Raw genomic sequence first — 16,360 nt, 5'->3', positions numbered from 1 at the left:
AGGAACAAACAATAAAATGTTTAAATTGCACTTGCAGTTTTATTTGAGCTTCACAGTGATTTAAAAACATGTTCCCACAATACTTGCCCTTTGCCTTGCCACCATTTTGTGTTGTTCTTTTCATGCTGCTCTGATGTGGATTGGCCCAACATAGGCAAAATGGCCATTTTGGTAGCTATAAAATTCCTGCCTGGGAATTAAAAATGCTTCAGTATTAGACATTATATGGATACAGAGCTAGGCTTTTTGCTGAAACATTATAAAATCCAAGTAGGAAAACAAGGAAGAAATTCTAGTAAAGTTAGCAGTCCATAAAAGTAGGGGTTTTTTTGAATGTAATTTTAAGGAAAAACTGAGAGGAAAGAAGCTTTTGGATGTTGTGTTGCTAGAAAGAAGCTTGGATCCTTGCTGTTGTTCCATAATAAAGAGTTGGATACAGTTATTATTCTGTTCCTTGTGCAATGGTTTACTTTTAAGGACCAATTGAATTCTTAATTGAAAGCATAATTGAAGCTCTACTATCTTGAGACTTAATGAGTTAAGATCTTACTATGTCAAGTCCTATTTAATAATGCCATTGTTCTTTGACCCCCTGTGTTTGAATTTTCTCTAAATCGAGTAGGATGTCATACCATATAATCATTCCATATCTAGTTCTTAGTGAGATACTGAACTTTTCTGTTCTGGGTCTCATTAATGGAAACAGCACTGTCTTATGCAACTGTTTGTTTTCTACCATGGAGATTTCATTTTTCTCTCTTCTATCAAATGTCATGTCCTATTCTTGGTTAACTGATCTCACCTAAGCAGGTAATATCTCCCCTGATTGTCAACACAGTCAAAACATTGATACTCTATGTAGAGAGAAAGCAGTAAGGAAGGTTACTGGTTACCAAAAGCCTGAGGGAACTGGGTGCTGACATGAAAGTTCATTAGGTTATGTCTCTTTTCCTATGTCTGAATGTCATGTATTCATATAAATTCAGGTTAACAATATAAGAGAAGTCCTGAAAAATAGCTAGTAATCTGAAGGCTGTCCTTGAGAATCTCTATTTGTTTGTACTTATGAACAATTTTGTGTAGTTTCTATTGACTGCTTGGGATCAAACGCATTCACTTCTGCTTAGAGGATGTTTGGCCGTTGGCCTTGGCCAGGGTCACAGCTTGTGACAGTATTCTAGTTTTCCTTCAACAGTGTTTGCTTTGGATGTTTCATTGTATGTTGTCTGGTCTCATTTTTAACCAAATATTTTCACACTGCTGGGAAGAGTGAATCAAAATAAACCTAGCTGCTGGTTTGTTTTGTTTTGTTTTGTTCTGGGACATGAATGAGACATGTCAGCTCACATGGGATTGCTGGTTAACTCTAGAAGGATGCCTTATCTGTGTATCTTACTTTTCTTTCCCTGGATTATGAGACTGAGTTCATGTGCACTGCTTTAACTGGTAGCAAAAGTACAGGTGATGTTGGTTCTTTGCACTGTCCTCTCAGCTGTACTGCCTTTGCTGTAAGCCCCTGCACTTCAACAGCAGAAAGAGCTCTTGAAGCCATAGCAGCTGTATCAACTTTCTCAGCTCTCTGAAGATGAAATGGTAAGTATTATTATATGAAAATAGCTTCTTACCACTAGCTTGTGCAGTAAGCTCATCACAGCCTGGGGAAGACTGATGGCTGAAATTTTTAACTATTGAGAACTGTTAGTAAATATTCAGCTGTCCTTAACCTTTCCTTTTTTTGTATGAGGCTGACTTAATGAGCACTACAACATCATCCTCTTGGATTTACAAATTTTGGACAGTGCATATCCTTAAGATGGCAAGAACCAAAGAGAATGGCAAATAAATTGAACCCTCTGGAGAAGAAACCGGCATGTATGCCAGAAACCTGATTGAGGCATCATCTTTCTGCTTCAGCAGTAGTTTGTCCTCTGCCATTTTGGTCTAAGACCTGTCTGCAGACTCTTCTTTTAATTGATCTTAATTTCCTACATCTTTCTGTATTTTGGCTAACTATGCTGCTGACGTCGCTCACCCCGCCATCTCCCTTAATATCATAACTTCCACCCAAGTTGTGGTGACAAATAGTGCCAGTCCATTGTGCACCCAAAAGATGGATTTCTGTGTTACTGAACAACATTACCTGTAAGTTTCATGTCACTTCTTGGATTCTTTTGGAGAAGCAGACAGCATTCTAAAGATAAAAGTAATGCACTTGTGATAAAATTACTCTCTTATCCATTGTGTGTATACATTTTTTACATTCTCTGTGTAGACTCCAGGGAATTGACAGCCAGAAGATCTCTTCTTTCACAACAAAAAGTTGAATTACTCCCAGACTACCTGGCAGCACATATTTCTGCCTCTTTTCAAACTTTGATATGTACGTGTCAGGAGAAACACACTTGCAAACTCCTTCGATTTAAGTTGGGGCATGTGCTTTCTTCAGGTTTCACTGATTTTTCTTAATACTTCCTTTGCAGCTTTTTATCAGTAGCTAATCATTACATGGATCTTTATAATTAAATATTAAAATGCAGCATTATTTTTGTTCTCTTAAACTGAAAACAAATGCAAACGAGTGTGAAATAAGTGGATTTTGCTACTCTTTTAAGCTAATTTCATATCCTCCTCTAAGCCCTGTATAACCATCAGACCTACTTTCTGCTTGGACTTTCTCTTTTCCTCATCCTCCATAAGACCCATTAATCTCTTTAACTCCTTTAACTTGTTTTGGGATTTGCTTTTCATTAGAGGCTTTTACTTAGGAATGGTTTTGCCAACTCATACTCTTTCTCCAGTCCCCCCTTCATTCCCTTCCCAATACTCTTTTATCTGATAGGCTCATACCTATTGGCTTTGTAATTTTTTAATTTCAGATTTTATTGTAATGGAAATGAATTCTTACCAGGAATGAAGCACATAGGAAGGAAATGCTACTAAAACAAAGCCAAGAGGAGAGAAATGTTAACTTCAAGTATCAGAAAAGAGAGTCTTCATGGAAGAAGCCTAAAATATTTAACTTGCAGTAAAGCCTGATAAAGATATCAACTGCTGGTTTTGTGAGCTGCTGAAGGCCTCTTGCTTCATATTTTCACAACATGACAGTTCATAAGCTGTCCTGGTTTCAGATACTTAGAACAAACTAAGCACACTCTGCTTTACCTCAGTAATGAGACAAAAAACACCTGGAGGGGAACTGGCCTTTCCAGATTCAGTTCCCCAGTGAGTGATGTGAGGTGTTCTACCCTTGCTGTCCACTCCCAGGGAGGTTTCTGCAAGTCATGTCTGTTGCTGTGGTAGAGAGTTTTATACTGCATTTTGCTTCTCTTGTTGTTTTGCATTCCTGGAAAACTGATTGTGGCATTACCTTGTGGTGAGGGGTATGTGAAGCCATCTAGTTCAGCTCCTAAAGTCTGACTTGGCAAAGAGGCTAGATGTTACAGAGAGAGAAGGTTATCTGATGTTCTCTCTTTCCCTCAAGAGAATCCACTTCTGGTAAATAGCCATGCCCTTAAAGGTGCCTGCATCACAGAAGTGACCACTACCTTAGCTGAAGATCTCTGTTGTAGCTCCTTCCTAGGATCATTTTTTGTGGGTGTCTTCTGGAACAGAATCAACTTTCCTAACGATTTGTTTGCATCATCATCCAGATGTCTAATTTCAATATCCCAGTTTTACCCATTAATTGAGCAGAAGTTTCTGATGCAAGGCAATTTCTCAAGTTTTGTTATCTTAATTGTTGGGGTTGTTTTGCAACCACTTCTCTTTAGAGCTGTTAGTGCAGTGCAAAGAACCTGATAGTATTGTATTAGAGTAGCTTTCTTCCCCTGCCCTTCTCCCTTCAGCTGTATTTGCCAGACTTCTACATGTGCCTGTGCTTTGGGCTAGTCATACATTGTTTGGTTTTATCCAAGAGATTGTGTTCTCTTTTCAGTTAAGTGTTTTGCATTGTATATCTGAATGTTTTTATTTTGTCCTTGACTGATATGTTTCAAAACCCAGACCTTCATAGGATATGTTAAATAAGTCCATTAGATTACAAGGTTCTGCCAGCCTGGTTAGCTACCCATGGAATTAACTTTAGTTTGTGACTTTTGGCCATGAACATCACTTGCTATTCCAATCTATTTTGGGCAAAATGTTTGATCTTTTTACACTTTTTTTTACTGTGCTGATGTCCAGACTCAGAACTGATATGTGAGCTTGGGCTCCCAAGAGCAAACTGAGGATTTCAAGCTTTAGTTCACAATCTCCCCATTTGTAGCGGTTACATGTGAAGAGACCCATCAAGGAGAAGGATGTGATGACAGGCTTCCTAAAATTCTTATGAGTATGTTCGTTCTGTTCCCAAAGGTAGGCATTAGATACAAAAGCCTGTCATTAGTGCACCTTGAGCACACTGTTTCCTCACTGAAGGATGATGCATTATAGTAATTCTGTCTGTTTTAAGAAGCAGAGCTTAAAATAGAATGGTATGTAACAATGTATCTTTTCTAAACATAAAGATTTCTTTGTGTCATAATAAAATACAGGGCTTTAAAAATTATTATTAATGTCCCTCATATATATTTTGTTCTTTTCATTGAGGTAGCCAACTTTATGATGCCTGGTTTTGTAAAAGTCTTTCCCCCCCACCTTCCCTCTTTTGTTACTGTTTTCCATTTTCTCTCATATTCTGGTCAGATAGTCTTAATTTTAGTTTCCAGTGTCCAGTAATTTTTTTTAATGTACAGTATTTTATCTTCATTCTAGGTCTGTATTAACTCTCTCAAGTGCTAAACCTAAGAGAGTAGTGTTAAGAGCTGAGTGATCACCCTTGCCATACTTAATTGTAGAGGAGTTGTTTGAACTTGTAACACTTGGAAAATGGAAGTGAATATATTTGTTTTGTTATTCTCATGGCAACGAGATATTTATAATGAGCTTCTAAAAACAAGTTACAAATACACACAAAGAAGTTGATTCTTTGTAACATTTGCTTAATAGAAAGAAATTAGGTTCTTTTGGGTTTTATAGTTGTGGGGTTTTGTGGTGCTTTTTTTGGGTTTTTTGTTCAACTTCATGACCTCTGAAAAGCTGGTATTAGGAAGGGGTTTCCTGAATATGAACAGGCCATTAAAAATGATGGAAATAAACTGGGGGTATGACTGCCTTGTGTGTCATGCAGTGTCCATAGTATTATATTTTTTCATAGATTAGTTTGGGTTAGAGGGACTTTTTGCAGGTCATCTAGTTGAATACTACCCCCCACCCACACACACACCTGCCCCAATGAGCAGGGACATATTCCATGAGGCCAGGTTGCTCAGATCCCCATTGAACCTGACCTTGGATGTCCCCAGGAATGGGGCATGTACCACTTCTCTGAACAAGCTATTCCAGTGTTTCACCACCCTCCTAAAAAAAGTCTTCCTTATAGCCAGTCTAAATCTGCCCTATTTTAATTTGCAACCATTAACCCATGTCATATCACAATAGGCCCTGCTGAAAAAGGCTGCCCCCATCTTTCTTAAAAGATCTCTTCAGGTACTGAAAAGCCACAGTAACGTCTCTTGGAGCCTTCTCTTCTCCAAGCTGAACAGCCCCAATGTTCTCAGCCTGTCTTCATAGGGAAGGACCTCCAATCCTCTTCTCAACTTCGTGACCCTCCTCTGGACTTTGCTGACTGTACAGACAGAAGAGAGAGTAGGAGCATCCTGTCCTAATTAGTAATAATGATGACAGTAACTGCTTAGAGCTCTTTGAGACCTGACTCCAAGGACAGGAGGGGTGTAGGATTGCTACATGGTAATTTAGATGCTGTGGTACATGACATACACATACCATATCTGACATACCAGAAGTGCCAGAACACATTGTGAATTTATCAACTGTTCTGAGGGATTTCCGCAAGACTTGATGTATGTTGCAACTGTAGAGTTTTTGAGTTAATTATGATGCTTTACAAGTGGGTTTGATAATAAGTCAAAGCTGCTTTATTTAGGAAAGTGGATATAACTGCAAAAATTGCTTTACTCCCAATCCTGTTTTTAGTGCACTCCAATTAATGTTGTTTGCTGATAAAAAATACCACCCATGATGCATATTTCTCTTTCTTTTGGGGTCCAGCTGCAATACTACATTGGTTGTATACATATCCAGTTTTTGCTTTTGCTTACACTTTAAGTTGGAGGGGGAAAACCTCCTCATTTCCGTGTAAGTGTGACAGGGAAAAAGACCAAATGTGAGAGGCAGGTATACGTGTCTTAGACCAGATGTTCTTTGTTCCCCTCAGCACCCTTATTTATGTGTTTTTCCTTGTAATACACAAAAAAAAAAATCATGCTCTTGTATTTAACAAGTGTGTAACCAAAAATTCTTCATGTGTTTATCAAAATAAAGGAGTCAACATGAATTTCATCGGGTTTTGCTGAAAGTGATAATTGGCTTTCCCATTGCAATGATCTTGACTGATGATCCAAACTAAACCTATGTGCTACAGAAAATTGCCTTTGAAAGGTCTGTATGGTAGACTTGGCTGTGAGTCTGTAGTGAACAAGGGCCTTAGGGTGTTGCTATGCTGAAGCTTTACAGTTCCTGCCAATGCTGTCTTTTTTCTAAATGAAAGGCAAAACCAAATGAAGTCCTGACCTCTTGAGCTAGTTGAAAGTTCTTGGACATGTTTCATCAGAAGAGAGATGTTAATCCTATTAATGAGAATCCTGGAGAAATTCCAAGTAGTTAATTGCAGTTTATTCCATGTGTCTTTTTGATTAATGAAATACTGGATTATATTCTTCATTTCCACTGTCATGATGTTCTTTTACTAGCTAATTCCATGAGATACTCCAGCACATGCTTCACCTAAAACAGACAAGTAGTTGCAAACAGAAATGTTTGGTCAAAAAACAGATAAAATTTGTTTTGTGGGGATTGTTGAGATTTGCTCAAATGTTGGTCTGTATTTGAAATACAGAATGCTAGTAATGGACGGTTATGTACAGGATTCTATTATTGTTGAATTTTGGTGCGAATAACAAATTTCTTCTTGTTTTAAAAGCCTGAGGTAAAATTTCATTTTGTGTTTAATTAATTGAAGTAGGAGTCACTTCCTAACTGTTGGTTTTGAAACCAGAAATTTCACTTCCCCCTTCCATTAGTGGAGGCACTGTCCAGCTGAGGGGGATTTGACCTTGAAGGTGTCTAAGATAAGATCAAAGACAAATCAATGGCAGTTGAACTGCTCTTTGCAGTGGCCATTTTGACACTTGCATTAAAATTAGATTTCTACACATGATTTTTGTAGCCCAAGATTTCTGTTGCCAGTGCACGCTATTCTAGTGTCTATTGTTTATTCCTATATAAACAGCTGTCGCTGTTGAAAGGACTGGTCTGGGTTGTGTGGTGGTGGCTGGTTATATTTTTTTTTTCTGATTTGCTTGAAATGCTCTCTAAATTGGCATAAAAAAAAATGCTCAAGGAGCAAACAAAACTCTTGTAGTAGCATGTATCCCAGCAACGTGGACTCTCAAGTATTACTTTACTTTCATAGTATTGTAAATATTTTCTGCTATTAAAGATGACACTATTTAAGATTATATCAGCATGAGTATGAGAATATCTTTTTGAAAGTGTTTCTACTTGATCTGTAAAATTTTAACTGAAACCATATGATTAAATTTTGGGGTGTAAATTCTTATTCTGAAGATTGGGGAATCTGTAATTTACCAATGCAGGTAAAGGTGTGTTTTATGTCTACTATAATTCATAAAAAAGAATAAATAATGCATTTTTTTAATGATGAGCGGTCTCACTAGTGCTGTGGCCTCATACTTGAGTTTTGAAATGAGAAACCCTAAAAATAAAAAGAAAGGAACAGTGTGAACTCTACCATTTATCTCCTGTCTAAACTGAGTATTTTAAAATGCTAGAAAACAGGCATGTGTTAACCTTCTTTTGGTTAAACACATCTCTGCAGGGAATGCAGACTTTGCAAGAATTCGATCAATTGAACCCTTTGGTCTGGTGGGTGTAAAAGTTCTGCAGGAATGACAGTATAAATTCATGTTAGTGAAGTGTGAATTTCTCACTAGTCAAATTTTGCACTGTACACTGCTATAGCAAAATCTTCTCCACTAGAAGTAAATGTAAGCAAGTAATTTACTAGTGTGGAAATATGGTCTTCCTATTAGTGAACACAACAGCAAGTATTCAGCTCTGAATTTCTGGGGAGTTCATGAGATTATTGGACTGCTTTATTGTGTTTTTCATGCACCTGTGAATATTTTATGAAGGTGATGATCCATGAAGGAAAACAAGTATTGAATTTAAATGAGTCACTTAAAAATTTGTCAGTCTTTAGTAGAGGAGGAATTTCAAGTTTCTAAATGCTTTCAATAGTTTGCTTTATACAACAGCATGATTCTTAATTTACTTGTGCATACATGAATAGTGACCTATGAATAATATGATAACCATTTATTCAAAGAGGATTAAAAAGATAGTAAATAACAGAAGTCACCTAAGATGCCTCGGCTCTCATTTTATGCATGTAGGCTTTACAAGTGATCAGCCAAATGAGACTTTGATTTGAAGAGCAGTCTGACAGCAGGCCAGGCCCCTTCACTTCCTCTTTATTTCTGAAGTTCTCAGGGGAAGTTTCTAAGGTGCTATCATACTGATGTACACAAAAAAGAAAGTGATGTTCCTAGGATGTGTATTATTTGACACCATAAATGGGCTGCATGGGTTTTCCTGTTCTGTTGCAGTTACTGCAGTTCTGTTCTTCACTGCAGTAAACTGAAACCATTCTGGTATCCTTGGAATGCTTGTTGTGCTCTCTTGTAATTTCTTTAAATCATTGTGTGTTTCAACAGGGGAAAGTCTTGCAGAACTATCACTTTTGAGCAGTTTAAGGAAGCTCTTCAAGAACTCTCGAAGAAGCGATTTAAAGACAAGAGTGATGAGGAAGCAGTTCAGGAAATATATAAACTAATTGAAGGAAAAGCCCCGATTATATCTGGAGTAACGGTATGTTACTGATCTAACAGATGATTGTTCTATTTGTTCTACTGCAGTGTTGTTATATTGACCTGTTTCCCTTTACAATCCATATATTGAATTCCTCTGTGAACCTGAAGGCAGCAACTGCTGAGCAGAATGGGAGCAAAGATTATGCAACAGCTGAGTACTGCACTACTGTGTGTATTGTGTGGGGCTGTCATTGCTCCTGAGAGGAATTGTAGTACCACCTAGCAGCACTGTCAGGAAAATTCAGAGCTCTCATGTATGGTTAGATCAAAGAAACATTCATGAAGAGTGGTGTATTCAAATCAAAAAGAGTAGAAGATAATTAAATTTAGAACCTCATGAAACAGTTCTAAGATTTTGTGTGAAATTACCAAAAGGACTAAAGCAAAGACATCCTAAAATACATTTAATTACACCATGTGAATCCCAGAGCATTGAAAATCTAGGAATAATTATCATGTCGTCTGGTCTTTGTTTTTTTGTTTGTTTCAGGTTTCTCAGAACTATAGTGCTCTTTTTCATTTTAAAATGTTGATATTAAGCTTTGTATATGAAAAGGAAGTTGTAATTCCTACTGTGCATAAATTTGGCTGTCCTTTTAAATGCCTAGGCTAGGTGAGCTTTGACCCAGTAGTTAAGGAGATACTGGAGTGTTTGCCACAACTTGAATATTTCTATCAGTTTAGTAAATCTGGTTAAAATTTGTGAGCCTCCTGAATTTTGGCTGTGGCTCTGTGAATGAAAATGTACTGTTTTCAGATACTGGTTCTGCACAAGTGAACATTGTAAATGTCAAGTGGAGAGATCTCTTTTGAGTTGTACAATTTGTCAGGTTTTTTACAAGATTTTATTTTGTTACTCTTGCACTCATTTGAAACAAGTGGTAGTTTTGTTACAGACTTAATGAACTTTCCTACTTGCTTGTCACTCCTCTTAGTAAGTTTGAATAACTTCTTCATTTGTTCAAGGATTCTCCCTTTGAATTGTGCACATTCTTCTGAGGTTCACTCCTGATTCCATTTTTGGTATTTCAGCAGTTAGATATTGAAATGATCAGTGTCTGCTGCTAAAGAAACAGCTTCTTTCTGTGTGGAGGACAGGGTGATGAGAGAGCTTTGCAGATGCACGGTAGTATCACAGGTATATGAGTATGCCAGCAGCAGGGGGAGAAGAATGGAGGGGGAATATGAGCCAGCAGTGTGAGGCTTGCCTGTACTCCTGTTGTATCTGCATTCTGGGGAGAGTTGGAGAAGTAAAGAAAAGGGCATCACAATATTCTCTCCTGTTTCCTGGCAAAGTAAGGGGCAGGAGGTGGATCTCAAAAGGAGGGAGGGAGAGTGTAGGCTGGGAGTGTGTGTGTAAAACAAAATGTCATGTTTGTTTTATCATGCTAATTTAGTTCCTGGGTGGTAAAAATGACCTGCACACTTGACTGTTGAAAGCATTAAAATAAATAAATGAATACATGGCCATTCTCCCCCTGCAACCCAGGAATGCAGATAGGAAATCTATATACAAACAGTCTAATGCTTTGTTGACTTTCTGAAGTCTATATCCTGGAAATTTGAAGTTGGTCTGCTTTCTATATGGTTTGATGGAGTTATGTGCAGCTTTTCTTAAACTGTTCTAGGATAACTCAGTCATGCCATGTAGTCTGTGCCCTGCTCTGTACATCTCTGCTGCAGATCGTGTGGATTTGGTTCCGGTTTCAGACAAAAAACTTCAGTGTGGCTGCTGACAGGTTAATCTAAATATATTAGGGTAGAAGTTGAAAGTATGATTAAGTGAAGCTTGTAGATAAGTATAATTCAGTAGGATTTTTGTGTCTTAACTCATGTTTTGTACTGTGTTTTGGGGAGGCAGGCAGGAGAGGGCAGTATGTGTGTACTGAATGGCAGCCTGGGGAAACAACTGCTTCTACAGGACAGTTGGAAAGTTTACCTTCACATCAGACAATGAGGATTTTCGTGTATGTTGTGATAGAATATTTCGTTATTTTTGTTTTTTCTTCTCCTTTAGAATGCTGGAAGATTACAAAAATTCCTGTTTATGGTTGATGTGGCTGGAAAGGCTCAGCAGCCAGACATTGAAACCTAGTGAATTTTGGGCTGCTTTCTAATTTGCAACAGAAGGTGTAGGTTGGCTTGGTCACACGGGAAGAAAAACAACAGGGAAGTGATATGGGTTAATTAAGCCAGTAGCTTTATTAGCTCATTTGGTAGTGATCGGTCAATAGAATAATACAGTGAAGGTCATGTGTCTTTGACAGCTTATAATCAAACATACACAAAGTCTGTGTTTTTAGTTGTCCTCACTCCTACACAAAGACTACAAGAGCAAGCCTGAGGTTCTTTCTTTTCCTGTACCAAAAACTGTGTGCTGTAACTGTGCTGAATGCATTTGTACACCTCCTGTAGAACACGTACTTGCTTTAGTCATTGCTTGCTCTTAAAATAAAGCCAATTTTACAACTTTAGTGTATATTCATCAGGGTTTGTGACACAGAAAGGCAGAATAATTATAACTGCAAGGGACCTGGGATGATCTCATTTAAACCTTTGGCTCACAGGAGGGCTAACTTCAAAGCTAGATCAGGTTGTTCAGGGCCCAGTCTAGTCAAATTCCCCATGAGAGTGGTGTGGGTGGCAGGGCAGTACAACAGCAACAGCACTTTCAAAGCTAGGTGATGGGTGCTCAGGGTGATGGTGATGTGGGCAAGATCATATTCTTAGAAAAATGGACCTGTTAGGGACAGAGCAAAGAAGCCAGAATGCAGCCCACAGTGTGCAGCAAATGAGACATAGTAGTTGTTGCAGCAGAAGTGCGAAGAGGCCTAGAAATTCCACTTAAGACTATGTGGATCTGCTTGAAAAAGCTAGCCTGAAAAAGCTGCAGGGCATACTTTCCAGCACATGGACATCCATTAAGATGTAGTAAAAGTCTACAGGACTGCCATTAGCACATCAGAGTCTTTGGCTTAGTAGGAAGGAGTCCTGTATCCAGGTCCTGTGCTGCAGAGAGCTCCTGCATCTTCCTGGAGGTCAGGGCAGTGATGGCCTCTCTTGTGGAAAAACCCAAGCTACACAAGGTGAAGAAGGAGAAACAGCTGTTGACTAAGTGAACAGAGATTACTGAGATAGAGAAGGCTGGAAGCTTGTTACTTCTGGCAACAAAAATTTGCAGATCTGTTCCACCTACAGATCTCCAGTTTCTAGATACAGTATTCCAGGCACTAGTGAGAATCAGCAAGACCTATCAGAGTCAGCTGAGCCTGAACTTAGAGTTCATATAAAAGGGAAAAAAAGGAATAATAGTGTCACCCAACACTATCTGATGCTATGGGGACAGGCAGGTTCTTTTAAGGATCCTTGATAGAATAAGAGCTGGTCACAGGTTTGTAATTATAACTAGAGCTTTATTACTATAGCAAGATTTTTTTCATTATGCATAATTTCTAGCAGTTAGGATGGCTTTCCTATCACTTAAAATTGCAATTATCTGTACTTTTCAGTCACCTGAACACTCTGCAGATCAGGTCAAATTCTTAATAATCAGCATGCAATATATGATTGTAATTTGGACTGTGACTTTAAAAAGTAGGTGAGTCACTCAGTCCTCAGAAGAATAATGACAGAGGGGGTGTCATGATACTCTAGCCCACAGTGTGGTTCCCCACTCCCCACCCCAGTTCCTCTACTGAGGTGTGAGTGTCCCCTGTATCACACCAGAAAGGACAAAAGCCTTAGCAGCCTGTCTGCTGTTGGGTCTGCTTCAAAAACCTTTTGGATCAGCTGATATATCTGTACCTCTCAGTTTGAGTGTTTGGTCTATACAATTTCCATGAGTTAGTGGACTCTGAAAAGGCTGCTAGACTATGAGTATGCAGGAATTTTGCCTGCAGGTCACAGCAGGCTGCAGGTGATAATGACTGTTGTTGCTTGTGCTGGGGTATTAGGTTTTGTTTAACTGTTTTTCAGGAGGAAAAGATCATACTTTTTAATCTGCCAAGCTGTTGCCCATCCTCAGTTTACCTTGTTGGTTTGAAATTGTGGGGTTTTTTTTCCCCAGCAGAACAATAGGAAAGGAAAAAGGAAAGACTAGTGTGACACACTGCAATCTTATTGCTATTGTTTTGTTGTTAGAATGCACCTTGTTTTTCTGATAAGTCATCTGTGTTGTGGTCTTACCAGAATGCAGGTGTCTTGAAATAAACAGCACATTTCTCAAGTTCACCACCGGTAATGATATCCTGGGAAGTAGTTGCCTGGGAACATCCTTCTTTATTGACATGGGCCACTCTATTTATCCTCATTTTACTATTTCTTCTTACATGTTAGTATTTGTGCATTTCTCTTCATACTGTACTCACACAAGTTTTAGTATGTATGTTACAGAATGTTACTGTACAAAAACTGTCATGTATTTTTATTGTAATTTGTGTATTGAGGCAAATTTCATACCTTTCATGACACCCCTTTGAAACAGAGGAGCAGAAGCTGTAGTCTTTCTGCTTCCAAATAGTGATTAAACTTACCTTTACAAGTTCTCATAATAGTGGTCTGTCCTGAGAATGAATTTGGTAAAGGAAAAGGCAGTCAGAGTTTCTGAGACTTCTTTCTTAATGTGAGAATACATTGTGTATGCACGTCTAGAGAAAACTGATTTTCTGGAAAGCAGTGGTATTTAAATACAAGGAAAGTAAATATGTGTTAAGTATCATTAACTTTATACTGAATATTGCCTGTCTTGCATTTGGAGGTTTCCTGGTTCTAAGGTGCTAGTAGACCAATGTGAACAAGAAAATGATATGTATTAAGGCCAATACTTCTTCCTAAGCATTGTCTTCATTTCTATTTTTCAATATAGAAAAATAAGCATTTCTGCAAATTGTACCCTGAGGCTGCAAGGCAGAAGTCCCTAAAGGTTATTCAGCAATGCTGTTTTGAGAAATGAGTGCTCCAGTGGTCTTTTTCTTTCAGATAGTGACAAGTCACACCTCCATAACACCTTTCCCCTCAGGGCCTATATGAAAATAACACTGCAGAACAGTGCAGTATTGTACATGTTACTGTTGGGTATGTTTGGAGGGAAAAAGCAGAAGTTTACTGCCTGAGATTCTCAGTAAATAGTTGTGTATGTGGACAAATTCCCTCAAAACAGGTCCTTTTTAAATGGCATGGAGGATGTGTGGCTTCCATTAGGTACAAGTTACAGCACTCATTCCCTGTCAGACTGGATCCAGGTATCCTGTTCCTCTTGGTACAGTTACAAGCATCTTTTCCAAGTTTCTGATAATTGAATGTTCGGCATTAAAACATATTCAACACATGTCATCCTATGGAAGAGCTATGTGTTACTTTGAAAGCCTGTTTGTTAGATGTCATTAATAAACATTTTATTTGCACTGAAGATGTGTAGAGAGGGAATGAGGTTTTTGATGTAAGGCAGGTTTTGCAGAGCATTTACTTCACTGCAATGAAGTCCCTGTCACTTTTTTATCTAGAATGCATCCTAACTGGGTGGCATGCATAAGAATCTCAGATTTTAGCAGTCTTTGTTCATTTTAGCTCCATTTCCACTACTATGCAAAAGTCGTGTGTGTTTTCCCTTCTCATTTAGTGACCTTTTTCTTCTGATTTTAAAATATAAACTTGAGGATCAATGAGACTGCTCCCAGTCCAAGCACACAGGTTAGCATTTGATGCTCTCTCTATATTATTGTTATGTGAAATACCTTTTTTCTGTTTGTGTAGTCAAATTTTCTTTGTCTTGATGACAATGAAAATTTGATTTTTAAGGAACCTGATACAACTCAGTGGAAGGAAAGTCTGCTCAGTGTCATTTCATAGGCTGCTAGTTTGCTAACATTGAAAATAACTTTCAGTCCTTCTAGTTTGTTAATTCTCTCATGAATCCTAGAGTTTAGAATAAATCTGTTTCTTGAAGGAATGAATTTTAGCTGTACTGGTTTGCTTTTTCTGTATTGGTGGAGCTAGGCTTTTATGCTTTGATGTTGACATAAGGAATTTTGAACATGGCCATCTCCTATGCCTTCTTCATATGTTTGGTGATTAGAACTTGATTATTAATCAAAAGTGTCTCTTATGGAAAGTCTCTTTCAAAAGTTTTTGATATAATTTGCACTATTTTCTTCCTGGCTATGTGATTGTTTCATTGTATGTAACAGCAAGAAACAAACATTTTTTGTATCCTTTTGCTGGAACTCAGTAGGTATTTACATAGTAGTCTCCATCGTTAGCAAAGATTTAAGTGCTGGTACTGTGTACAAATACCTGTATTAATTGATTTCTCTTGTGTGTTTCTTTTCTTTCTTCCAATAGAAAGCTGTTTCATCTCCAACTGTATCACGCCTTACAGATACTACGAAATTCACGGGTTCTCACAAAGAGAGGTTTGATCCCAGTGGGAAAGGAAAAGGCAAAGCTGGCCGAGAAGATCTGGTGGATACTTCAGGATATGTATCTGGTTATAAGCATGCAGGCACATACGATCATAAAGTACAAGGAAACAAGTAAGGCTGAGGGTTTACAGCACAGAGGGGGAAAGAATATATATTTGTAAGAATGATGTTATGAATCCCACATGTTTTGGTTATTGTGAATGTTGAGACTATGTTGTCAAGAAGTTGTCTTCAGGAACTGGAACTGATTTCAACATCTGCTGAGCTACTTGCAGCACAATGCCACTTCATTACATTCCTCATGCATATATTGGCAAAAATAAGTAAATACATAGGTACAAAAAATACATCATTTTGTTGAGCTTTAGACAAAAATAAATACCCCACCAACAAGCAACAAAGCCAAAGTCAAGAGCAGTTATGCCACACTTTGTCAATTCAAGCAAAATATCTCAAACATTCCTAAATGTCTAGTTGCCCTGAGGATGTTGAAGAGAACCTCTTGAAAAGAGGGTATTTCATAGCAGTTTTTCTGAATAATATCCCATTACTTACTCAGTTTGATTTGACTACTGTTTTGGGGTTTGTTGTTTTTTTAAAATGTCTTATATGAGATCTGGCACTTTGCTTAAAACATTCAACAATATACTATTAGGGAGTAATAGTTGTATGGTTGTAATATACAAGGTGCTAGCCTGCAAATGTCATACACCACTCATGGAAAAACTGAAAAAAAAGCTACTTCTAGGACAATATAGGTTCTAAAGTATTTTATGTCAACAGAAAGAGGTGGAAAATACCAGCCCTTACTTTCCTCCTGTCTATACTTTATAGTTGTTACTATGTGTACTGTAGCATGGTTCTGACTGGCTGGATTTGGATGAAGCTATTGTACTAACCTGAGAGGTGAGGAGCAAGACATTACTAAAA

At 38.0% G+C, this 16,360-nt stretch overlaps 1 protein-coding gene across 1 annotated transcript in view; it reads left to right on the top strand.

The window, feature by feature from the left end:
- The window catches only part of TPPP (tubulin polymerization promoting protein), a 34,029-nt gene extending 18,161 nt beyond the window's left edge, over nt 1-15,868 (top strand). The window contains exons 2-3 of the mRNA XM_009084136.1: nt 8,856-9,009; nt 15,351-15,868. Coding sequence (XP_009082384.1) covers nt 8,856-9,009; nt 15,351-15,545 — 349 coding nt within the window. The 3' untranslated portion in view covers nt 15,546-15,868. The remainder of the gene's footprint in view (nt 1-8,855; nt 9,010-15,350) is intronic.
- Nucleotides 15,869-16,360: the final 492 nt, after the last annotated feature.

Source organism: Acanthisitta chloris, unplaced genomic scaffold, assembly GCF_000695815.1.
Source record: "Acanthisitta chloris isolate BGI_N310 unplaced genomic scaffold, ASM69581v1 scaffold21470, whole genome shotgun sequence".
Taxonomy (NCBI): Eukaryota; Metazoa; Chordata; class Aves; order Passeriformes; family Acanthisittidae; genus Acanthisitta; species Acanthisitta chloris.
The sequence above is the reverse complement of the archived record's forward strand: the minus strand, read 5'-3'. Positions and strand labels throughout refer to the sequence as shown.